The 26,470-nt window shown below is 43.5% G+C and overlaps 1 protein-coding gene across 1 annotated transcript in view; it reads right to left on the minus strand.

The window, feature by feature from the left end:
- The window catches only part of abca7 (ATP-binding cassette, sub-family A (ABC1), member 7), a gene marked incomplete at its 3' end in the record, with an annotated part of 109,576 nt that overhangs the window by 54,812 nt on the left and 28,294 nt on the right, over positions 1-26,470 (minus strand). Inside the window, 5 exon segments of the mRNA XM_080530532.1 lie at positions 9,597-9,819; positions 10,146-10,322; positions 13,499-13,731; positions 18,044-18,241; positions 26,061-26,177. Of these exon segments, the coding sequence (XP_080386658.1) occupies positions 9,597-9,819; positions 10,146-10,322; positions 13,499-13,731; positions 18,044-18,241; positions 26,061-26,177 (948 nt within the window).

Raw genomic sequence — 26,470 nt, forward strand, 5'->3', positions numbered from 1 at the left:
TATAAGTTTGTCTAATGGTCTGTTTCTGTGGTGGTTTTATCATCACTGCATATCAAACATCAACACCTGATGAATAAAGTCTCTGTTACCTGACACCTGTGAATGATGATTCATTCATTTATCACAGAGGTGAATAAAGTCGCCCACATTGTCAACATCCTAGACTGCCAAGGGAGACTTTATTCACCAGGAATGCATCAATTATGATGCTTCATTGTGTAGCCAATCAAAGTGGTGTTGCTAGGCAGAAACCACATAAAACACTTGAATGAATGAATGAATGAATGAATGAATGAATGGTCTTTATTGTCATTGATATAGTACAGGTACCAAACAACGAAATTTGGGAGGGGGGAGTGCCCTGGTGCTAGGAAAAAAAACTAAAAACAAGAAGGGAAAGGAGCTGGTTTACATAAATAAAGGCTATGTACACTATCCACTATACCAGGGGTCGGCAACCTATGGCACGCGTGCCAGCAGTGGCACGCGACAGCTTAAACAGTGGCACGCAAGCAATAAGTGCGAGAATGGGAGAATGTTTTTATTTTATTTTATGTTGGCCGCGTTCGTAAATTCGCGCACACTGGGTTCAACGTCATAATGGGACCAAGTAATTTGATTGGACTAGAGTCTAGAGGCGGTCTCAGGGACGCTCCGGCGCTCTCAGGGCGAATTTACGAATGCAGCCCTAGTCTCTCTTCCACTCCACGAGAGCCGTATTTCTTGCGCCAATTTTCAAAGTAAAATTCTGAATTCGATTCGATACAAGTGTTACTGTTAAGCACACATAACAATATAATAATAATAATATATAATAAGAGTGCGGTTTTGTGTCCCAGAAAGACCGTGCTGTATGTGTCCTATGTCACGAGAATGTTGTTTGCCGAACTTCAAGCGTTAAACGGCATTAAGAGACCAAACATCAGAAGTCGTTCAAGGATGAAACAGACAAGGCCGAATCAATAAGACGTGCTGTGTCAAGGTATGGGAAGCAGGCCAGTGTAGTGCCGGAGGAAAAAGGAAAGACGTAGGCAACGTAATGATAACTGTTTAATCAAAACAACAACTTGTACTCTCAGTACAGGACCAGAAAATGGTTACCAAAACTCGTGTATCTAAACAGGAAGGTGCAACGTTAATAATCCTCCCCTCTGCCCCTAGTGCCAGAACTGGTTCCCTCCCACTACACAACCAACAGTAAGAGGAGAACATGAACCCATAATGTAGTCACTACACCAGCCCCCCCAGTGTTCACCTCAATATTGGAAATCCTCACGGCGAGGAGGGCGTATGGCCCGGCCCCTACGATCGTAGGTAAAGTCAGGAGGTGCGGGAGGAGGTGTGACATCGCCCATCACGTCCTCCTGCAGGGAAGGACGGGGGGCAGCGACGACCGGGGGCTCGCGAGCTGCGGGGGGTTGTCGGGGTCGGAGGGGGGAATGGCCAGGGCGCGGCAGGGGAGGTAGGACTGGAGGCCGGCCTCTGCGCGGTGGCAGGGCCAAGTCCAGGGGCAGTTCAAGGTCCAAGTGGGCCGGTTTGAGGCGATCAACGGACACACACTCAGGCCTACCCCCCATGTCAACCATGAAGTTCTTGGCTCCGGCCTCGATGACACGGAAAGGCCCGTCATAAGGAGGACGTAGTGGAGTCCTGTGGCCATCATGACGAATGAAAACGAACCTCGCTGAGTGCAGCTCCGGGGGCACCCTCGAAGTAGGGACACCATGCTGCGTAGTCGGGACCGGGACGAAGGTCCTGGCGCTGTCCAGCAGGGAGGCGCGCTGAGCGGCGGCGGACCAGGGCTCCGTTGACTTGGGAATGAAGTCACCGGGGACCCGCAGCGGCTGTCCAAACACCAGCTCAGCGGACGACGACTGGAGGTCCTCCTTAGGCGCTGTCCTGAGCCCCAGCATGACCCACGGCAGCTTGTCAAGCCAGTCGCTGTCCGTGAGGCTGGCTCGAAGGGCGGCCTTCATGGATCGATGGAAACGCTCACAGAGCCCGTTCGCCTGCGGGTGATAGGCGGTTGTGCGGTGGAGCTTGACCCCCAGATTCTCCGCCACCGCTGCCCACAGCTCTGAAGTAAACTGTGAGCCACGGTCAGAGGAGAGATCAGCAGGGGTGCCGTAGCGGGAGACCCACACCGCGATGAACGCCCGGGCCAGGTCGGGGGCTGTCGTTGAGGAGAGCGGAACTGCCTCCGGCCAGCGAGTCGTCCTGTCCACCATGGTAAAGAGATAGGTGTATCCGTGCGAGGGGGGCAGCGGCCCTACCAGGTCCACGTTTACATGATCGAACCTCCGCTCAGGCACAGAGAACTGCTCCAGGGGGGCCTTGACGTGTCGATGCACCTTGGCGCGCTGGCAGGCGATGCACGTGTCAACCCAGGCCCTCACATCCCTCTTGAGCCCATGCCAGACGAATTTCTCTGACACCAGCCGTGAGGACGGTTTCCTACCAGGGTGAGACAAGCCGTGTATCGCCTCGAAGGCGGGGCGCCTCCAGTTGGCGGGGACCACCGGTCGTGGCTGACCCATGGAGACGTCGCACAGGAGCGTGGCCCCTGCGTCACCGAAAACCACCTCTTCTAGGCGCAGTCCTGTGTCCGACAACTTGAGAGCCTGGACGGCGGGGTCGGCGGCCTGGTCTGCAGCCATGCGCGCGTAGTCCAAACCCAGTTGGACCGCACCAACCACCGCCCTGGAGAGACAATCCGCGACCTGGTTGGACTTCCCAGCAACGTGCTGGATGTCTGTGGTGAACTCGGATATGTAGGCGAGCTGGCGCTGTTGGCGGTCGGACCACGGCTCCGCCACCTTGGACATGGCGTGCGTGAGTGGCTTGTGGTCCACGTAGGCCGTAAACTCGCGGCCCTCCAGTAAAAAACGGAAGTGTCTGACAGCAAGCCACAGCCCGAGGAGCTCCCTGTCGAATGTGCTGTACCTTTGCTCTCTGGGAGACAGCTGGCGGCTGAAGAATGCAAGAGGCTGCCAGGCGTCCCCAACCCACTGTTCGTACACCGCTCCCACAGCAAAGTCAGAGGCGTCCGTGGTGAGAGCAGTGGGTGCCGAGGGCGAGGGGTGGGCCAACATGGCAGCGCGGGCCAGGGCCGCCTTGGTGTCCTGAAAGGCTTTGACACGCTCCGCCGTCCAGTCCACCGGCTGCTTCAGAGTCTTGCCCTTCTGGGCATCGTACAGAGGCCGCAGGATGTGAGCGATGTGGTGGAGGAAGCGATAGTAGAAGGTTACCATCCCGATGAACCCCTTGAGCTCGCTGATTGTGCTGGGGCGCGGGAAAGCAGCGACAGCTTCTACCTTCGAGGGGAGGGGGGTCACCCCCTCTGCGGAGACCCGGTGCCCGAGAAAGTCGATGGCGTTCCGTCCGAACTCACACTTCGCCGGATTGACAATCAGCCCATGTTGGCTGAGCCGTGTGAAAAGGGCCCGGAGGTGGGACAGGTGCTCCTCCTCCGTGGTGCTTGCGACGAGGATGTCATCCAAGTAGACGAAGAGGAATGGTAGGTCCCGGAGCACCGAGTGCATGAGGCGTTGGAAGGTCTGCGCCGCGTTCTTCAGGCCGAACGGCATCCGCAGAAACTCGAAGAGCCCAAATGGCGTGATTACGGCCGTCTTAGGGACGTCCTCGGGGTGCACCGGCACCTGATGGTACCCCCGTACCAGGTCCACTTTGGAGAAGAAGCGTTTGCCTGCCAGGTTCGCTGAAAAGTCCTGGACATGTGGGACCGGGTAGCGGTCAGGCTTGGACGCGTCGTTGAGGCGGCGGTAGTCCCCACATGGGCGCCACCCGCCGTCTGACTTAGGGACGATGTGCAGGGGAGACGCCCAGGGGCTGCTCGAGCGCCGAACGATGCCCACCTGCTCCATATGCGCAAACTCCGCCCTGGCGATGGCCAGCTTCTCCGGGTTGAGGCGCCTGGCCCTGGCGTGGAGGGGAGGCCCCTCGGTCTCGATGTGGTGCTCCACTCCGTGTTTCACCGTGGGCGCGGAGAAGGTGGGCTTGGTAAGGTCGGGGAATTCGGCGAGCAGCCGAAGGTACTGGTCACTTTCGGCGAGCGTATTGGACCACCCGCTGTAGACCGCCTCCCCCTGCGTACAGGCGAATGAAGCGAAAGTCTGTGAGTTGACCAGGCGCCTGTTCCCCACGTCCACCAACAGGTTGTGGGCGCACAGAAAATCCGCACCAAGGAGGGGAAATGTGACAGCCGCTATGACAAAATCCCACGAAAAACATTGCCCTCCGAAGCACACGTCCACCGCCCTAGTGCCGTAAGAGCAGATAGGTGTGCCGTCCGCGCCTGCCAACTGCGGACCACGCTCCTCCTTCGCCATATCCGATCTCTCTGCCGGAATGATGCTCCACTGGGCACCTGTGTCACAAAGGAAACTGCGACCAGAGGCGGTGTCTTGTATGAAGAGCAGCCTGTTGGTGACGCCAGCGCTCAGGGCCACTACTGAGCGCCGGCCCCGCCGTTTCCCGTCGGTCCGAAGGTGCAGGGTGAGCGGCACCGTTTGGCCTTGGCGCCAAAAGTGGCGTGGTAGAAACAATGGCCCGCAGCGTTACCCTGCTGGCCAGAAGGTCTGGCGTCATCCTTCGCTCCCCTGCGACGGTCGGGTGGCGGGGCGGCCGCGGGAGCGAGCAGGTCGGGGGACCGTTGAGGCATGGCCAAGACGAACCGGTCCGCCTCCCTGGCCAGGGCGCGGGGCTCCATGATGGCGGTGTTGGCCAGCGCCATCCTAACTTGAGCTGGCAATGTGCGCATGAACAGCTCTGTGAAGAGGATCATGGGGTCTTCTGTACCGAGCAGGTTTAGCATCCTCTCCATGCTCGCAGAAGGCCTCTCGTCACCCAAGTCCGACATGGCAAATAGGCGACGCACCCTCTCCGCCGTGGACAGTTCAAATGTCTCTAGAAGCAGGGCCTTGAGGCGCTCATATTTGTTCGTCGTCGGGGGAGCAGACAAAAAACCTACCACTCGAGCCGCGGTGGAGCTGCCCAACATTGCCACAGCATGGTTGTACCGGTCGTCGTCGTCATCGATGTCACTTTTATTGAAATGTGCCTCTACAATAGCAAACCATGCAGCAGGCGTTGAGTCCCAGAATTCTGGTAGCTTGAGAGTGGGAGTGTGCGCACCACGCGTTACCCTGACAGGGGATGGTGATGGCTGCCGCTGGTTCGAACGTCTTCCTCGCCCGGACATTTTGCAGGATTGTAATGTTCGTCGCTGGTTTTCGTACACAATTACGTTAACAAAAATCCACGTCGGGTCACCAGTGTAGTGCCGGAGGAAAAAGGAAAGACGTAGGCAACGTAATGATAACTGTTTAATCAAAACAACAACTTGTACTCTCAGTACAGGACCAGAAAATGGTTACCAAAACTCGTGTATCTAAACAGGAAGGTGCAACGTTAATAATCCTCCCCTCTGCCCCTAGTGCCAGAACTGGTTCCCTCCCACTACACAACCAACAGTAAGAGGAGAACATGAACCCATAATGTAGTCACTACACCAGCACCTTTAAAGCATTTGCCACTGCTAAAAATCACGCAACTGAAGCAAGCTTTCGCATTGCTCATTGCATTGCGAAACGTGGAAAGCCATTCACTGATGGAGAATAATAGGAGGCTTTCCTCTGTAGCTCAGATGTTTTGTTTGAAGGCTTATCAAACAAAGACACAATAAAATCAAGAATAAAAGACATCCCAGTGTCAGCCAGAAGTGTGGAACGAAGAATAGGAGAAATGGCAGAAAACGTGAAAGCGCAGCAGACCGCTGGTTTGAAAGATGCGACGGTGTTTAGCCTCGCACTTGATGAGAGCGTAGATGTGAATGACATGCCATGTTAGTTAAAGTGACCAAGTACCACCCCCAGATAATGGAGTTGAGCAAAGGAAAACAGGGCCAGGGATCACATTGATTGTTAGGACTGTTTACATGGCTTTGCATACATAGCTCTTTGCAACCAAAAAAAAAAGTTTGTTGTGGTTGGAATAAAAGAATAAAATGTAAGTAACAACCACATAATTATATAAATATAAAGTATAATTCATACAAGTAAGACCCTTGTATAATCACCATCCAGTTAGGCCTACTTATTAAAATGATAACCATAGGGAGCGCAGTTAGCATTGCAACTTTGGTAGAAATTGAGCGCTCCAATTTGCTTAAAGTTGTGCTACGCATCACAAAGTTTAGTTGTCTTAGATGTTATGTTGGTCATTTTGTTCAAGTTTCAGTTAGTTGACTGTTAGGCCTGTTTATTTAGCATACATGGCTTTGCATACATAGCTCTTTGCTGAAAATTGTTGTTCATGCAGATCAGTTGGTCTGTTTGGTTTGGTTTGATGTCGAGTCATAATTAATGTTGATATTGTGGTTGGCACACTGACTAACAAGAACATTTTAAAATGGCACTTCATATCAAAAAGGTTGCCTACCCCTGCACTATACTATACTATACAAATAAAACACTGTGCTGTACTCTATGCTATGCTATACCTATTCTAACATTTCCTATTCTCTGAACCTTATGTACCCTAGGGTTGTCATATTGCACATAGTGTTATTGCACATTCATTTAAAGTGTCGCAGTTTGCAGGTTTGAAATGTACACATTTGTGTTTCAGTATTACACTTGATTTCAATCTAGTAGCTGCCATCAATTTGTCTAGATTGTCCAGGGCCTAGAACCTAGGTCTTTGCTGTGTTCAGGGCCTGAATGGCCCTGGGGTAGAAGCTGAGCTTCAGTCTGTTTGTCCTTGCGAACATGGTCCTGAACCGCCTGTTCGAGGGCAGCCGAGCAAAGTGTTCGTACCCAGGGTGGGATGGGTCTCTGGAGATCTTCAGAATCAGAATCAGAAGACTTTTATTGCCATGACATGTAAACATGTTAGGAATTTGGTTTGGTACCATGGAGCACGGTTTACAGCAGGACAGGTGCAAGACAGGACAAGACAGTGCAAACCAACATCAAAGTGCAAGAGTCATAATGGAGGGGGGGGGGGGGGGGGGGGCAGCGGCATTTAGGAGCCGGATGGCTGTGGGGAAAAAGCTGTTTGTATGTCGGGCCTTCACAGTATTTAGGGACCGCACCCTCCTGCCTGAGGGGAGCGGGGCGAAGAGACCGTGTCCTGGGTGTGCGGGTCAGCCATGATCTTCCTGGCCCTCCCCAAAGCCCTACTTTTAAACAGGGCCTCAAGGGGGGGCAAAGGGCAGCCAATCACCCTTGGAGATCTTGGAGGCCTTCCTGAGGCAGCGTGTGTTGTACAGCTCTTCCAGAGAGGGGAGGGGGGCGCCGGTGATCTTCTGGGCCGATCTCACGACTCTCTGTAGCGCATTCCTCTCTGCGGCTGTGCAGCTGGAGAACCAGTACTTGGACTCTAGGTGGTGAGTGTTCTGGAATTCTTTGTCAGTTGGTGGGTTCAGCCTCATTATATATAATATTAAGTTCAGAATAGATTTCAAGATCCTTCTGCTTGTTTATAAAGCTCTCACTGGCACAGCACCAGAATATGTTCAGACCTTTTGCTAGCATATCAGCCCAATAGAGCTCTCAGGTCTATTGCTAGCATATCAGCCCAATAGAGCTTTCAGGTCTTTTGCTAGCATATCAGCCCAATAGAACTCTCAGGTCTTCTGCTAGCATAATCAGCCCAATAGAGCTCTCAGGTCTTCTGCTAGCATATCAGCCCAATAGAGCTCTCAGGTCTTCTGCTAGCATATCAGCCCAATAGAGCTCTCAGGTCTTCTGCTAGCATATCAGCCCAATAGAGCTCTCAGGTCTTCTGCTAGCATATCAGCCCCAAAAAAGTTGTATTATTATTATTATTATTGTTGAGAGAGAGAGGAGGGAGTGAAAAAGGCAAGTGTGCATCAAAGGCATCAGGCACGTAACCGTGCTGTATAAACATGACACAGTGACCGAACAAACGCGGGAATTTATGGAACACATTCATTTCATATTCCCACATTTGATTGGAAACACCTATCCAGTCCATTCAACGTAAACACCGGGGATGCAGAGTTATTAAGCCAGAAAATGTGTCTCTCTCTCCCGCTGCGCGCATCCTTGTCTGGATGTATTAAATTCATTGCATGAAAACGAAACCGTGCGTTATTTCCCGAACTTTCCAACCCTGCTTAGCTTCCGAAGTCGGACGAGAGAATAATGTCACCGATCATCCATATAGAACAACCACCTCCACACGCTGCCGGCGAGCGAGACTGCCCTGCCCGATCGTACCCTTTTTCGGGAGCGGGGAACATAGGATAGGACCCTTTTACATGTCATTGATTTGCCTTCCAATTGTACAGTCAGACAGCAGGACCTTTGCTATCTCTTTTGCAGCTTGTGGGCCTAGCATGTTATTAACTATTGCTGTGCATGCTGGCAATATTACGGACTCGGCTATAGTGTGTGGCTTCTTCGCCTTAGCAATAATTTCGTCTACGAGGTAGCTAGCCTCCAACGCTTTATCAGAAACTTTGGCGCACTTCATCATTACCTGTTCTGGACGGCTATGGTGACTTTTCATCCGAACAAAATATTCAGCATCCTTGCTAGCTTGTGATGGATGATCTGTTGTCAGTTTGTCATGTTCCATGATTCTGCTTGTTTGCTTGTTCATTGCTCTCGAAAATGTCTTTGCGCGGTAAATGAAAAAACAATGCAGGCTAATTGCAGACACACTGACCTTACGCTGAACCCGGTATTGACATTGTGACATGGGAAAGGGGCGCGCGAGACAGATTTTGATGATGTATTGCATTTATTTATTTATAGATTTATTCATTCATTCATATGAACGTCAGAATATATAATTATTTGACGGCACCCCTGAAGACGCCAGGCGGCGCCCCAGTGTGCCGCAGCACCCCGGTTGAGAAACGCTGATATAGAGGACCATACTGAGTCATATAGATAGAGGACCATACTGAGTCATGGCCAGGGGCCATTGGCAGTCTCCGTGATGGAAGGAAAAAAAAATATAGATCTCCAGTGTCTATACAAAAAAAACTATATATTTTTTTTCCTTCTATCACTGAGACTGCCAAAGGCCCCGGGCCTAAGCTAGATTACTCTTCCTGCTACGACTGGTGATGATGATTCACTTGCTTAGTCAAATGTATCGATTGTAAGTCGCTTTGGAATAAGGCGTCTGCTAAACGCCAGACATGTGAATGTGGATGTAACTGTTACTGTAGGAGCCAGATATGGTCCTGTGATATGTGTTGTAATTCATTGTGTGGGCATGGGGTGGCGCTGTCACAATACCTGAGGCAGGTGTATATAAGGTAGCACATTGTTGTTATCGTCAGGTGTTGACCCCGGAAGGGCAAATAGGTTTGACCGCAAGGGCGATGAGTTTGTTATTGTTATTGTTTGTACCAGTGATTAAGCCATTGATGGCACTTAGTAACACAATAAATGTTTATTATGCAGCAAACCAACGACTACGGATCTTATATAACCAACAGCAACACATCAAACTAGGACGCACGGCACGTCAACCGGACAATCCGTCGGGTTAGCATCTCAGTAGCTAGTAGTAGACTATGCTCCTTTAACTGTTACCTTGAGCAGAGCGATGAGGAGGGCGGCGCTGAGGAGGAAGGGCAGCAGGCTGCTGATGAGCCAGCTGACCCAGAGCGTGCCGGAGCCCAGGCCCATGATCCTCATGGTCTCCTTCAGACGCGCCTCCTTCTCATACACCACGCCCTTGATGATCATGGCCACGGAGTAGATCCACGCCAGCGTCATGAACAGAGGCAGGGACCGGTTCAACACCCGCAGGAACCTGGGGGGGGGGGGGGGGGGGGGGAGGGAGGGGGAGGGAGGGGGAGGGAGGGAGGAGGGGGGGGAGGGGGGAGGGAGGGAGAGTCAGGGGGGGAGAGAGAGAGAGAGGGAGAAAGAGAGAGAGAGGGAGGGAGGGAGGGAGGGAGAGAGAGTGGTAGAACGGGTTGGGGAACATGGTTAGGTGATACAGAGAGAGCAGTGAAGCAACAACGTGTTATTTATTTATTTAAATTAAGAAAGTTCATGTGGGTCTGGACTTTTCTATTCCTCAGGGGGGGTAGGGGGGTAGTGGGGGGGTAGCAGGGGTAGGGGGGTAGTTATACTCACACATCGTCTACATAGCAGGGGTAGGGCATCTGCTGCAGGTAGATGCCGGTGTCCTGCCCCCCCCCTCCCAGCACGCGGGCCAGCGCCCCCTCCACCAGGTCCTGCACGTACACGAACCCCCCCCACACGTAGCGCAGGTCACTGAACGGGTCCGCCGCCGGGCCCGGGTCCCAGAACCTGCAGGGGACACAGGACCAAACATCACATTCTAATTACATTCTAATTACATTACCAAACATTACATTCTAATTACATTATAATTACATTACCAAACATTACATTCTAATTACATTCTAATTACATTACCAAACATTACATTCTAATTACATTACCAAACATTACATTCTAATTACATTACCAAACATTACATTCTAATTACATTCTAATTACATTACCAAACATTACATTCTAATTACATTACCAAACATTACATTCTAATTACATTACCAAACATTACATTCTAATTACATTACCAAACATTACATTCTAATTACATTCTAATTACATTACCAAACATTACATTCTAATTACATTACCAAACATTACATTCGAATTACATTACCAAACATTACTGTAACCAGGGAGTAGCTGAAAAGGACTGTATAATTTAGGAAGGGGCTGGTTATCTAACAAATGGAGCTAAATAGGCAGTATAGGAGGATACAGGCAGGGGGCGCCAGCAAACCGTTAGACTAGCAGTTACTATCGTTAGCAGTAGCATGGGAACTAGCATTAGCATTAGCCTTGTAATTAGCATTAGCATTTAGCATTGGAACTAGCATTAGCATTAGCCTTGTACTTAGCATTAGCATACAAACAACTAACACACGGTAACGGTATCACATATGAACAACACATTTATTATACATGACTGATGTATCCATCCCCAAATATACATTCCCTCCCGGCCGGCCACACACACACTCAATCACTCACTGATAGTCTCTGGCCTGAACAGGCTGATAGTCCAGGGCTGTGGTGCGCGTTGAGGCCTGGTTGAATGGCATGTGCGTCGATGAAGTTAGCCGACGAAAGGGGGGGGTGACGTAGCAACGCGGAGGGAAAGGGCCGTCTTCGTGGTCCACAACGAGGTGAAGGGCCCAGGTCCGGTGGTCCGCGTCGAAGCTCCGCTGGAGTCAGTGGTCGGTCGCAGTCCGCTCGTGGAGGCGACGATTATGTCCAGCTGGCGTCTCGCTTGGTCCAACGTTGAACAGCCGGCTGCTGGCAAGGCGGTCCAACGGGAACACAACTAAACGGGCTACAGTGGTACACTCAATAATCGCTTTCCTGGCGTCCTCAGCTTCTGCACGGTGTGCGTCGTACTGAATCCGCCATCTTACATTGACTTCGCGTTACTCTCTCTCTCATTTGGTCTCTCTCGTTCTGATGCTCATCACACACTGACTCGCGGACTACTTCCGTTTCTTATATATACACCACCGAACCTAGCATCCGGGTCACGGACACACCCCGGATATACTACGTCATCAAACATATGCATAAACATTACAAGAATAATACATACACTTCATAAAACGTACAGAAATAGTATAGAAAATAACAAAGAAATAACTGGGGCAAAATAGGGCTGGTTTGGGGAAACTAAACTGGCTCTAAAACTGTGGGCCTTCACAACAATTACATTATAATTACATTACCAAACATTACATTATAATTACATTACCAAACATTACATCACATTTAGCAGACGACTTAAACAAATACATTTGTCTAAGTAAGTGAATCATCTGTCAGTCTCTCATGTTGTCATATGTCTGTCAGTCTCTCATGTTGTCATCTGTCTGTCAGTCTCTCATGTTGTCATATGTCTGTCAGTCTCTCATGTTGTCATATTGCCTTTAAATGACTAAATAATACAATTATTATTATTTTTGTGCTGCAACGTTTGCAGGAAAAGCTGCTATACAAATAAAAGTTATTATTATTATTATTATTACATGGCCCCTGCCAACTGAAGTGAATCAGGACGGAATACGAATTTAGCCCCTCCCCCCTTTTGACCTAGCCCCTCCCCCCTTTGACATAGCCCCTCCCCCCTTTGACATAGCCCCTCCCCCTTTGACATAGCCCCTCCCCCTTTTGACCTAGCCCATCCCCCTTTTGACCTAGCCCATCCCCCTTTTGACCTAGCCCCCTTTTCCTCTTGCAGACAGGTGATAAGTGGAGCTTCTGAACGGTAGGTTGAGGTTGGGAACCCAAGGCCCTGCCTGAATACCAACATCCCTAACCACCACTTCCTGCTGCGACCTCACCTGTCCTTAATCTACCTCACCTGTCCTTAATCTACCTCACCTGTCCTTAATCTACCTCACCTGTCCTTAATCTACCTCACCTGTCCTTAATCTACCTCACCTGTCCTTAATCTACCTCACCTGTCCTTAATCTACCTCACCTGTCCTTAATCTACCTCACCTGTCCTTGATCTACCTCACCTGTCCTTAATCTACCTCACCTGTCCTTAATCTACCTCACCTGTCCTTAATCTACCTCACCTGTCCTTAATCTACCTCACCTGTCCTTGATCTACCTCACCTGTCCTTAATCTACCTCACCTGTCCTTAATCTACCTCACCTGTCCTTAATCTACCTCACCTGTCCTTAATCTACCTCACCTGTCCTTAATCTACCTCACCTGTCCTTAATCTACCTCACCTGTCCTTAATCTACCTCACCTGTCCTTGATCTACCTCACCTGTCCTTAATCTACCTCACCTGTCCTTAATCTACCTCACCTGTCCTTAATCTACCTCACCTGTCCTTAATCTACCTCACCTGTCCTTAATCTACCTCACCTGTCCTTAATCTACCTCACCTGTCCTTAATCTACCTCACCTGTCCTTAATCTACCTCACCTGTCCTTAATCTACCTCACCTGTCCTTAATCTACCTCACCTGTCCTTAATCTACCTCACCTGTCCTTAATCAACCTCACCTGTCCTTAATCAACCTCACCTGTCCTTAATCTACCTCACATGTCCTTAATCTACCTCACCTGTCCTTAATCTACCTCACCTGTCCTTAATCTACCTCACCTGTCCTTAATCTACCTCACCTGTCCTTAATCTACCTCACCTGTCCTTAATCTACCTCACCTGTCCTTGATCTACCTCACCTGTCCTTAATCTACCTCACCTGTCCTTAATCTACCTCACCTGTCCTTAATCTACCTCACCTGTCCTTAATCTACCTCACCTGTCCTTAATCTACCTCACCTGTCCTTAATCTACCTCACCTGTCCTTAATCTACCTCACCTGTCCTTAATCTACCTCACCTGTCCTTGATCTACCTTACCTGTCCTTAATCTACCTCACCTGTCCTTAATCAACCTCACCTGTCCTTAATCTTGTTGGTTCGTGTGACGTCGTCGATGTCCATGCGGATCTTGTAGGTGATGTGGGGGGGCAGGCTGGAGGAGGAGGAGGAGGAGGGGGAGGAGGAGGAGGAGGAGTTGGGCAGGAGGAAGACGACCCCAGCCCAGAACTGGCGGTGTTCCAGTAGCTCCAGGGCGCGGGCCACCAGGTCTCCCTCCGTGGCAGAACCCTCCAACTTGTCCAGAGAGAAGCACTGGAGGAGGAGAGAGGAGAACACTGCTAATGGACTGACTTATATAGATGACTTATATAGATGACTTATATAGATGACTTATATAGACTGACTTATATAGACTGACTTATATAGATGACATATAGGGCCGGTTTCACAGACAAGGCTAGTCCTGGACTAAATCACACTTTCAATGTAAAATCTCCATTGAAGATGCTTTTTAGTCCAGGATTAGGCTTAAGCCTTGTCTGTGAAACTGGCCCATAGACTGACTTATATAGACTGGCTTATATAGATGACTTATATAGACTGACTTATATAGACTGACTTATATAGATGACTTATATAGATGACTTATATAGACTGACTTATATAGACTGACTTATATAGATGACTTATATAGACTGACTTATATAGACTGACTTATATAGATGACTTATATAGACTGACTTATATAGACTGACTTATATAGACTGACTTATATAGACTGACTTATATAGACTGACTTATATAGACTGACTTATATAGATGACTTATATATTCTTATATATTCCTATCAAACACGCTCCAGCGAGTGGTTGGTTTGTACGGTCCCTCAAATGTCTACTAAGCTGGGTAGGACACCCTACTCTTATGATGCTGCTAACACTTGGAACTCTATTCAGAATTCTCTGAAAGTGGTCACTCTCCCATCACTCAATGATTTTAAGAACTCTGTGTCACTTCTTGTAACTGTTTTTAAATTATGTTGTACATTTCTTAGTAATGTTTTTTGTTTGTTTTATATTTTGGTTTAATGACTATTCTATTTATGACTTATATTGTTGGTTCTCTTTTATTCACTCGTTGCTACTGTAAATGAGGGCAACCTTAGTAACTTACGAGTTTAAATAAAGGTTTGAATGAATATATAGATTGACTTATATAGACTGACTTATATAGACTGACTTATATAGACTGACTAATATAGACTGACTTATATAGACTGACTTATATAGACTGACTTATATAGATTGACTTATATAGATGACTTATATAGACTGACTTATATAGATGACTTATATAGATTGACTTATATAGATGACTTATATAGACTGACTTATATAGACTGACTTTTATAGACTGACTTATATAGACTGACTTATATAGACTGACTTATATAGACTGACTTACATAGACTGACTTATATAGACTGACTTATATAGACTGACTTATATAGACTGACTTATATAGACTGACTTATATAGACTGACTTACATAGACTGACTTATATAGATGACTTATATAGATGACTTATATAGACTGACTTATATAGACTGACTTTTATAGACTGACTTATATAGACTGACTTATATAGACTGACTTATATAGACTGACTTATATAGACTGACTTATATAGATGACTTATATAGATGACTTATATAGACTGACTTATACAGACTGACTTATATAGACTGACTTATATAGACTGACTTGTATAGACTGACTTATATAGATGACTTATATAGACTGACTTATATAGATGACTTATATAGACTGACTTATATAGATGACTTATATAGACTGACTTATATAGACTGACTTATATAGATGACTTATATAGACTGACTTATATAGACTGACTTATATAGACTGACTTATATAGATGACTTATATAGATGACTTATATAGACTGACTTATATAGATGACTTATATAGACTGACTTATATAGATGACTTATATAGATGACTTACATAGACTGACTTATACAGACTGACTTATATAGACTGACTTATATAGATGACTTATATAGACTGACTTATATAGATGACTTATATAGACTGACTTATATAGATGACTTATATAGACTGACTTATATAGACTGACTTATATAGACTGACTTTTATAGACTGACTTATATAGACTGACTTATATAGACTGACTTATATAGACTGACTTATATAGACTGACTTATATAGACTGACTTATATAGACTGACTTATATAGATGACTTATATAGACTGACTTATATAGACTGACTTACATAGACTGACTTATATAGATGACTTATATAGACTGACTTATATAGACTGACTTATATAGACTGACTTTTATAGACTGACTTATATAGACTGACTTATATAGACTGACTTACATAGACTGACTTATACAGACTGACTTATATAGACTGACTTATATAGATGACTTATATAGACTGACTTATATAGATGACTTATATAGGCTGACTTATATAGATGACTTATATAGACTGACTTATATAGACTGACTTATATAGACTGACTTATACAGACTGACTTATACAGACTGACTTACATAGACTGACTTATATAGACTGACTTATACAGACTGACTTATACAGACTGACTTATACAGACTGACTTATATAGATGACTTATACAGACTGACTTATATAGACTGACTTACATAGACTGACTTATATAGACTGACTTATATAGACTGACTTATATAGATGACTTATATAAATGACTTATATAGATGACTTATATAGATTACTTATATAGACTGACTTATATAGACTGACTTATATAGACTGACTTATATAGATGACTTATATAGACTGACTTATATAGACTGACTTATACAGACTGACTTATATAGATGACTTATATAGACTGACTTATAAGACTGACTTATATAGATGACTTATATAGACTGACTTATATAGACTGACTTATATAGACTGACTTATATAGACTGACTTATATAGATGACTTATATAGACTGACTTATATAGACTGACTTATATAGATGACTTATATAGACTGACTTATATAGACTGACTTATAAGACTGACTTATATAGATGACTTATATAGACTGACTTATATAGACTGACTTATATAGACTGACTTATATAGACTGACTTATACAGACTGACTTATATAGATGACTTATATAGATGACTTATATAGATGACTTATATAGACTGACTTATATAGATGACTTATATAGATGACTTATACAGACTGACTTATATAGACTGACTTATATAGACTGACTTATATAGACTGACTTATATAGATGACTTATATAGATGACTTATATAGACTGACTTATATAGATGACTTATATAGATGACTTATACAGACTGACTTATATAGACTGACTTATATAGACTGACTTATATAGACTGACTTATATAGATGACTTATATAGACTGACTTATATAGATGACTTATATAGATGACTTATACAGACTGACTTATATAGACTGACTTATATAGACTGACTTATATAGACTGACTTATATAGACTGACTTATATAGACTGACTTATATAGATGACTTATATAAATGACTTATATAGATGACTTATATAGATTACTTATATAGACTGACTTATATAGACTGACTTATATAGACTGACTTATATAGATGACTTATATAGACTGACTTATATAGACTGACTTATATAGATGACTTATATAGACTGACTTATATAGACTGACTTATATAGATGACTTATATAGACTGACTTATATAGACTGACTTATATAGATTACTTATATAGACTGACTTATATAGACTGACTTATAAGACTGACTTATATAGATGACTTATATAGACTGACTTATATAGACTGACTTATATAGACTGACTTATATAGACTGACTTATACAGACTGACTTATATAGATGACTTATATAGATGACTTATACAGACTGACTTATATAGACTGACTTATATAGACTGACTTATATTGACTGACTTATATAGACTGACTTATACAGACTGACTTATATAGACTGACTTATATAGACTGACTTATATAGACTGACTTATACAGACTGACTTATATAGACTGACTTATATAGACTGACTTATATAGACTGACTTATATAGATGACTTATATAGACTGACTTACATAGACTGACTTATATAGCGCCTTATTCCAAAGCGCTTCACAACGGCCTCTCATTCACCCATTCACACACCAATGGCGGCAAGCTACCATGCAAGGCGCCGGCCCGCTCACTGGGAGCAATTTGGGGTTCAGTGTCTTGCCCAAGGACACCTCGACATGTGGCCAGCCGGGGCTCGAACCGCCGATCTGCTGACCTTGCGATCATTAGACGCCAGCTCTACCTCCTGCGCCACAGCCCCCCCCCCAGAAAACATTTAGGCTCTAGGGCACACCTGGGACCAGGGTGGTGATGGAGGTGTTCAGGTACGTACCTGGGTCACCTGTCCCAGGGTGGTGATGGAGGTGTTCAGGTACGTACCTGGGTGGCCCAGGGTGGTGATGGAGGTGTTCAGGTACATACCTGGGTCACCTGTCCCAGGGTGGTGATGGAGGTGTTCAGGTACATACCTGGGTCACCTGTCCCAGGGTGGTGATGGAGGTGTTCAGGTCGTTGTAGACGTCCAGCCAGGTGGGGGCGGCCCCCTGCTCTCTGGGGGTGTCGGGCGGCCGGGTGGAGAGGAAGCGGGCGATGCGGGCGGCCGTCCAGGACGTGTTCACCAGGCGCAGGTCCACCAGCACCGCCACCTCCGGCCGCCTCAGCAGGTCCTGAACAGCAGGAAGGATGGAGAGAGAGAGAGAGGGAGGGGGGAGGGAGAGAGAGGGAGAGACAGAGACAGAGAGAGAGACAGAGAGAGAGAGAGAGAGAGAGAGAGACAGAGGGAGGGAGGGAGACAGAGAGAGAGAGAGAGAGAGACAGAGAGAGAGAGAGACAGAGAGAGAGAGAGAGACAGAGGGAGGGAGGGGGGAGGGAGAGAGAGTGGTTATTGACTGGTAGTAGGAGGAGGACTTCAATGGCAAAGGCCGTGGCGCAAAACTCACATTTTTGGCCATTTTTTGGGGGGGTGGGCGCTGCCCACACATTTAGCTGTGTTGCTCATTCCACGAATGCATGATCCTTACAAGTTGTACCTCGTTGTAAAGGTGACTAATCAGGCTTTCCAACGATGTAAAATACAATAGCAATTGGTATTATTAAATAGCATTTTCTTAGGAGTTTAGGACTCTGTTACTAGACAGGCTTGCTCAAAGTCCTGGGGGGTATTCCATCAATGTCGCTTGATACGCGAGACTTATCAAAATAAGCCTACATTTTTTGACGAGTCTTGTGAGATTTATCAAAATAAGCCTGGATTTTACTTTAGCGACATTGATGGAATACCCCCCTGGTATAAGGGCGTGGTACGGTTACCACGGTAACCACACTGTTCTGTATGGACTACTTGGAACACTCATGAGCCAGTGTTTAACACGCTACCTCACGCACAAAATAAACAATAAGGATTGTTTGTGTCAACAAGTGCAGTTGAGTACGTCAGGGCATACCCTGCTGGGTGATAACCTGCTGGCATAAAAAGTTATTCATTCTTATAATGACGTAATGATGCAGAGGTATGCATTGCTAATGAATGAGCTAGTTATGTAGTTTCACATTGTAACCTAGTTACAGTGTTATCATGGCAGGCTTTCTACCAATCGCTACAGGTGTACTGTGATATGATCTAGTTACATTGTTTTGAGTTTCAAGTTGTATTGTTACGTCACATTATGTGTAAGGGAGTAAAACTCTAGTAGGCTTCGGTTCCTGACATTGCAGCACGAGACAATAAGGATCTAGGCAGATCATATACACTGGGTAACACAAGATAACATGTGAGGACAGGACAATAGTACAGGACAGAAGTGACCAATAAGACAGGATACAGTGACCAGTCCAACCAGTCGTAACATAGTAACCAGTAGTAACATAGTAACATAGTAACCAGTAGTAACATAGTAACCAGTAGTAACATAGTAACATAGTAACCAGTAGTAACATAGTAACCAGTAGTAACATAGTAACATAGTAACCAGTAGTAACATAGTAACCAGTAGTAACATAGTAACCAGTAGTAACATAGTAACCAGTAGTAACACAGTAACCAGTAGTAACATAGTAACACAGTAACCAGTAGTAACATAGTAACATAGTAACCAGTAGTAACATAGTAACCAGTAGTAACATAGTAACATAGTAACCAGTAGTAACATAGTAACATAGTAACATAGTAACATAGTAACCAGTAGTAACACAGTAACCAGTAGTAACATAGTAACCAGTAGTAACATAGTAACCAGTAGTAACACAGTAACCAGTAGTAACATAGTAACACAGTAACCAGTAGTAACATAGTAACCAGTAGTAACATAGTAACATAGTAACCAGTAGTAACATAGTAACATAGTAACATAGTAACATAGTAACCAGTAGTAACATAGTAACCAGTAGTAACATAGTAACATAGTAACCAGTAGTAACATAGTAACACAGTAACATAGTAACCAGTAGTAACATAGTAACCAGTAGTAACATAGTAACATAGTAACCAGTAGTAACATAGTAACCAGTAGTAACATAGTAACCAGTAACCAGTAGTAACATAGTAACCAGTAGTAACATAGTAACCAGTAGTAACATAGCAACCAGTAGTAACATAGTAACATAGTAACATAGTAACATAGTAACATAGTAACATAGTAACCAGTAGTAACATAGTAACATAGTAACCAGTAGTAACATAGCAACCAGTAGTAACATAGTAACCAGTAGTAACATAGTAACCAGTAGTAACATAGTAACCAGTAGTAACATAGTAACATAGTAACCAGTAGTAACATAGTAACACAGTAACATAGTAACCAGTAGTAACATAGTAACCAGTAGTAACATAGTAACATAGTAACCAGTAGTAACATAGTAACCAGTAGTAACATAGTAACATAGTAACATAGTAACCAGTAGTAACATAGTAACCAGTAGTAACATAGCAACCAGTAGTAACATAGTAACATAGTAACATAGTAACATAGTAACCAGTAGTAACATAGTAACCAGTAGTAACATAGTAACATAGTAACATAGTAACACAGTAACCAGTAGTAACATAGTAACATAGTAACCAGTAGTAACATAGTAACATAGTAACATAGTAACCAGTAGTAACATAGTAACATAGTAACCAGTAGTAACATAGTAACATAGTAACACAGTAACCAGTAGTAACATAGTAACATAGTAACCAGTAGTAACATAGTAACATAGTAACATAGTAACCAGTAGTAACACAGTAACATAGTAACCAGTAGTAACATAGTAACCAGTAGTAACATAGTAACATAGTAACATAGTAACATAGTAACATAGTTACCAATAGTAACATAGTAACATAGCAACCAGTAGTAACATAGTAACCAGTAGTAACATAGTAACCAGTAGTAACATAGTAACATAGTAACATAGTAACCAGTAGTAACATAGTAACATAGTAACATAGTAACATAGTAACATAGTAACATAGTAACCAGTAGTAACATAGTAATCAGTAGTAACATAGTAACATAGTAACCAGTAGTAACATAGTAACATAGTAACATAGTAACCAGTAGTAACATAGTAACATAGTAACATAGTAACATAGTAACATAGTAACATAGTAACCAGTAGTAACATAGTAATCAGTAGTAACATAGTAACATAGTAACCAGTAGTAACATAGTAACCAGTAGTAACATAGCAACCAGTAGTAACATAGTAACCAGTAGTAACATAGCAACCAGTAGTAACATAGTAACATAGTAACCAGTAGTAACATAGTAACATAGTAACATAGTAACATAGTAACCAGTAGTAACATAGTAACATAGTAACATAGTAACATAGTAACCAGTAGTAACATAGTAACCAGTAGTAACATAGTAACACAGTAACCAGTAGTAACATAGTAACCAGTAGTAACATAGTAACACAGTAACACAGTAACATAGTAACACAGTAACACAGTAACATAGTAACCAGTAGTAACATAGTAACATAGTAACCAGTAGTAACACAGTAACATAGTAACATAGTAACCAGTAACCAGTAGTAACATAGTAACCAGTAGTAACATAGTAACCAGTAGTAACATAGTAACCAGTAGTAACATAGTAACCAGTAGTAACATAGTAACATAGTAACCAGTAGTAACACAGTAACATAGTAACCAGTAGTAACATAGTAACCAGTAGTAACATAGTAACATAGTAACATAGTAACATAGTAACCAGTAGTAACATAGTAACCAGTAGTAACATAGTAACATAGTAACACAGTAACCAGTAGTAACATAGTAACATAGTAACCAGTAACCAGTAGTAACATAGTAACCAGTAGTAACATAGTAACCAGTAGTAACATAGTAACCAGTAGTAACACAGTAACCAGTAGTAACATAGTAACATAGTAACATAGTAACCAGTAGTAACATAGTAACACAGTAACCAGTAGTAACATAGTAACATAGTAACATAGTAACCAGTAGTAACATAGTAACATAGTAACACAGTAACCAGTAGTAACATAGTAACATAGTAACCAGTAGTAACATAATAACATAGTAACACAGTAACCAGTAGTAACATAGTAACCAGTAGTAACATAGTAACCAGTAGTAACACAGTAACCAGTAGTAACATAGCAACCAGTAGTAACATAGTAACCAGTAGTAACATAGTAACCAGTAGTAACATAGTAACCAGTAGTAACATAGTAACCAGTAGTAACATAGTAACATAGTTACCAATAGTAACATAGTAACATAGCAACCAGTAGTAACATAGTAACCAGTAGTAACATAGTAACCAGTAGTAACATAGTAACCAGTAGTAACATAGCAACCAGTAGTAACATAGTAACCAGTAGTAACATAGTAACATAGTAACCAGTAGTAACATAGTAACATAGTAACCAGTAGTAACATAGTAACATAGTAACCAGTAGTAACATAGTAACATAGTAACCAGTAGTAACATAGTAACCAGTAGTAACATAGTAACATAGTAACCAGTAGTAACATAGTAACACAGTAACCAGTAGTAACATAGTAACATAGTAACCAGTAGTAACATAGTAACATAGTAACCAGTAGTAACATAGTAACCAGTAGTAACATAGTAACCAGTTTTTTTGATTGATTGATTGATTGATTGATTGAAAACTTTATTAGAAGATTTGCAGAAGTAGGTACATGAAAGTACATATTACATACAAGGTCAACTAACAGGATAAAAACCCAAGAAAGCCACTGGCTTATTTCAATTGGGGTCCTTGATTCTCAATTCATCGTTACATGTAAGACAGACAAAAAAGCTAGTACTATCTACAAGATAATACAGACAAATAACTATTACTATCTACAAGATAAACACACATCCATCATGGGAAGAACAATACAACAAAACATAAGGTATGTACAGCGGGTAGGACAGGTGGGGACATACACCACAGGTGGGGGCGGGGGACAAAACACAAAGTATGTACAGTGGGTAGTTCGGGTCTTTTAATCTGATTTTTGATTTAGAGGGTCCAGTTACGGATTGCAGCCTCCTGTAAATGTTTTTTGAGAGTGGTTTTGAAGGTGGGCAGTGTTTTGCACTCCTTTAAGATTATAGGAAGGGCGTTCCACATTTTTACTGCATAGTTTGCAAACGAGTTTAACCCCTTGTTTGTGGTGCAACGCGGTTGAACGTGGTTCGTGGAGCTTCCTCTGGTGTTGTATGTGTGGACGTTGTTCACTTTTTGGAAGTATGTTGACAGGTACTTGGGTGTCTTTGTGGTGTAGCGTATCTTGAAGACCAGGCCCAGTGCAAGCTGCTGCACTCTGTCAACTACTCGTAGCCAATCAAGGCTCAAAAAATGAGCAGCGGTTAGATGTGTCCTAGGGTTGAGACCTAGCAGAAGCCTAACCAGTTTATTTTGGGCTGTCTGGAGTCTTGTTTTATGGGCCTTTGTGGTTCTATAGTACCATGATGTTACGGCATAGTCGAAGTGACATTGAATGAGAGCTCCTGATAGGGTCCTCAGTGTGTTTTTACTGACAAGTGAGGATATCCTGTACAAGAATCTAGTTCTATGGTTAACTTTTTTGATTACTTTTGCTGCCATTTTATCTCCGGAAAGATTTGCCTCTAAGATGGAGCCCAGGTATGTAATATCCTCTTTTCTTGTGATATTAATGTTACCCACTTTTATTTTAAAATTTTCAGCCTTTCTGAGTTTAGATGGGGATCCGTATAGGATGGTTTCCGTTTTACCTAGGTGTATTGATAGTTTATTGTCAGCTAGCCAGATGCAGATTCTACTCAGTTCAGTGCTTAGCGCTTTTTCCACCTGCAATATGTCCCTGTCAGAGACCAGCAGAGCCGAGTCATCCGCGAACAGGAATAAATTGCAATCACATGCTGATGACATGTCATTCACATATATTAGGAACAGTAAAGGTCCCAAAATGCTTCCTTGTGGAACGCCGCAGGTCACTGGGAGGGGGGGGGACAGTGTTCCGTTCACACTAACCACCTGTTCCCTCCCCTCTAAGTAGGATTGCATCCAGCTCACCGATGTTCTATCGAACCCTATTGCTTTCAGTTTATCTAACAATATGTGGTGATCTACTGTGTCGAAGGCCTTCTGGAGGTCCAGCATGACCATGCCGCAGTACTTGCCCGAGTCCACCTCATGGTTGATGTGGTCGTTCAAATAGAGAAGGCATGTGTCAGTGGAATGGGATGTTCTGAATCCTGATAGTCCTATGTCCTGATAATCCTGAGTAGTAACATAGTAACCAGTAGTAACATAGTAACCAGTAGTAACATAGTAACATAGTAACCAGTAGTAACATAGTAACATAGTAACCAGTAGTAACATAGCAACCAGTAGTAACATAGTAACCAGTAGTAACATAGTAACCAGTAGTAACATAGTAACCAGTAGTAACATAGTAACATAGTAACCAGTAGTAACATAGTAACCAGTAGTAACATAGTAACATAGTAACCAGTAGTAACATAGTAACCAGTAGTAACATAGTAACATAGTAACCAGTAGTAACATAGTAACATAGTAACCAGTAGTAACATAGTAACCAGTAGTAACATAGTAACACAGTAACCAGTAGTAACATAGTAACATAGTAACACAGTAACCAGTAGTAACATAGTAACCAGTAGTAACATAGTAACATAGTAACCAGTAGTAACATAGTAACCAGTAGTAACATAGTAACACAGTAACCAGTAGTAACATAGTAACATAGTAACCAGTAGTAACATAGTAACATAGTAACATAGTAACCAGTAGTAACATAGTAACATAGTAACATAGTAACCAGTAGTAACATAGTAACCAGTAGTAACATAGTAACATAGTAACCAGTAGTAACATAGTAACATAGTAACCAGTAGTAACATAGTAACATAGTAACCAGTAGTAACATAGTAACCAGTAGTAACATAGTAACATAGTAACCAGTAGTAACATAGTAACATAGTAACCAGTAGTAACATAGTAACACAGTAACCAGTAGTAACATAGTAACCAGTAGTAACATAGTAACACAGTAACACAGTAACATAGTAACCAGTAGTAACACAGTAACATAGTAACACAGTAACATAGTAACATAGTAACCAGTAGTAACATAGTAACATAGTAACCAGTAGTAACACAGTAACCAGTAGTAACATAGTAACATAGTAACATAGTAACCAGTAGTAACATAGTAACATAGTAACATAGTAACATAGTAACATAGTAACCAGTAGTAACACAGTAACCAGTAGTAACACAGTAACCAGTAGTAACATAGTAACCAGTAGTAACATAGTAACATAGTAACCAGTAGTAACATAGCAACCAGTAGTAACACAGTAACCAGTAGTAACATAGTAACCAGTAGTAACACAGTAACATAGTAACATAGTAACCAGTAGTAACATAGTAACCAGTAGTAACATAGTAACCAGTAGTAACATAGTAACCAGTAGTAACATAGTAACCAGCAGTAACATAGTAACCAGTAGTAACATAGTAACATAGTAACCAGTAGTAACACAGTAACATAGTAACCAGTAGTAACATAGTAACATAGTAACATAGTAACCAGTAGTAACATAGTAACATAGTAACATAGTAACCAGTAGTAACATAGTAACATAGTAACATAGTAACCAGTAGTAACATAGTAACATAGTAACCAGTAGTAACATAGTAACCAGTAGTAACATAGTAACCAGTAGTAACACAGTAACCAGTAGTAACATAGCAACCAGTAGTAACATAGTAACCAGTAGTAACATAGTAACACAGTAACCAGTAGTAACATAGTAACATAGTAACCAGTAGTAACATAGTAACATAGTAACCAGTAGTAACATAGTAACCAGTAGTAACATAGTAACCAGTAGTAACATAGTAACCAGTAGTAACACAGTAACCAGTAGTAACATAGCAACCAGTAGTAACATAGTAACCAGTAGTAACATAGTAACCAGTAGTAACATAGCATTACGGTACCAGCAGCAGCTGGACCTCCACGCTGCTCTCCATGTAGGTCCTGACCCGCGGGCCCACCTCCCGCCAGGCGCCGTCCAGCTCCCCGAGGATCTGCAGGTCCTGGAACGTCTTATTCACCTAAGAGGAGCACAGAGGTCAGAGGTCACTGTCTTATTCACCTACGACAGAGACAGAAATGTCCTGAAACGTCTTATTCAAGAGTCATACAGACCTGTCTAGCTGTACAGTATGTTGCCTCCGCATACTGTGCACATACAGTACGAGCATGCCGTGCGTAATATAATGACATCAACATCTCTCATTCCTGCAGTCTTCCAGCGACCCCTCTGTAATACTTCTCAACTCACAAGCGGAGGTATTGCCGTGTTTATTCAGAAAATAATGATTGCTGTGTTTATTCTGAATACTAT

The sequence above is a fragment of the Nansenia antarctica genome (assembly GCF_963989245.1).
Source record: "Nansenia antarctica genome assembly, chromosome: 1".
In the NCBI taxonomy this organism is placed as follows: Eukaryota; Metazoa; Chordata; class Actinopteri; order Argentiniformes; family Microstomatidae; genus Nansenia; species Nansenia antarctica.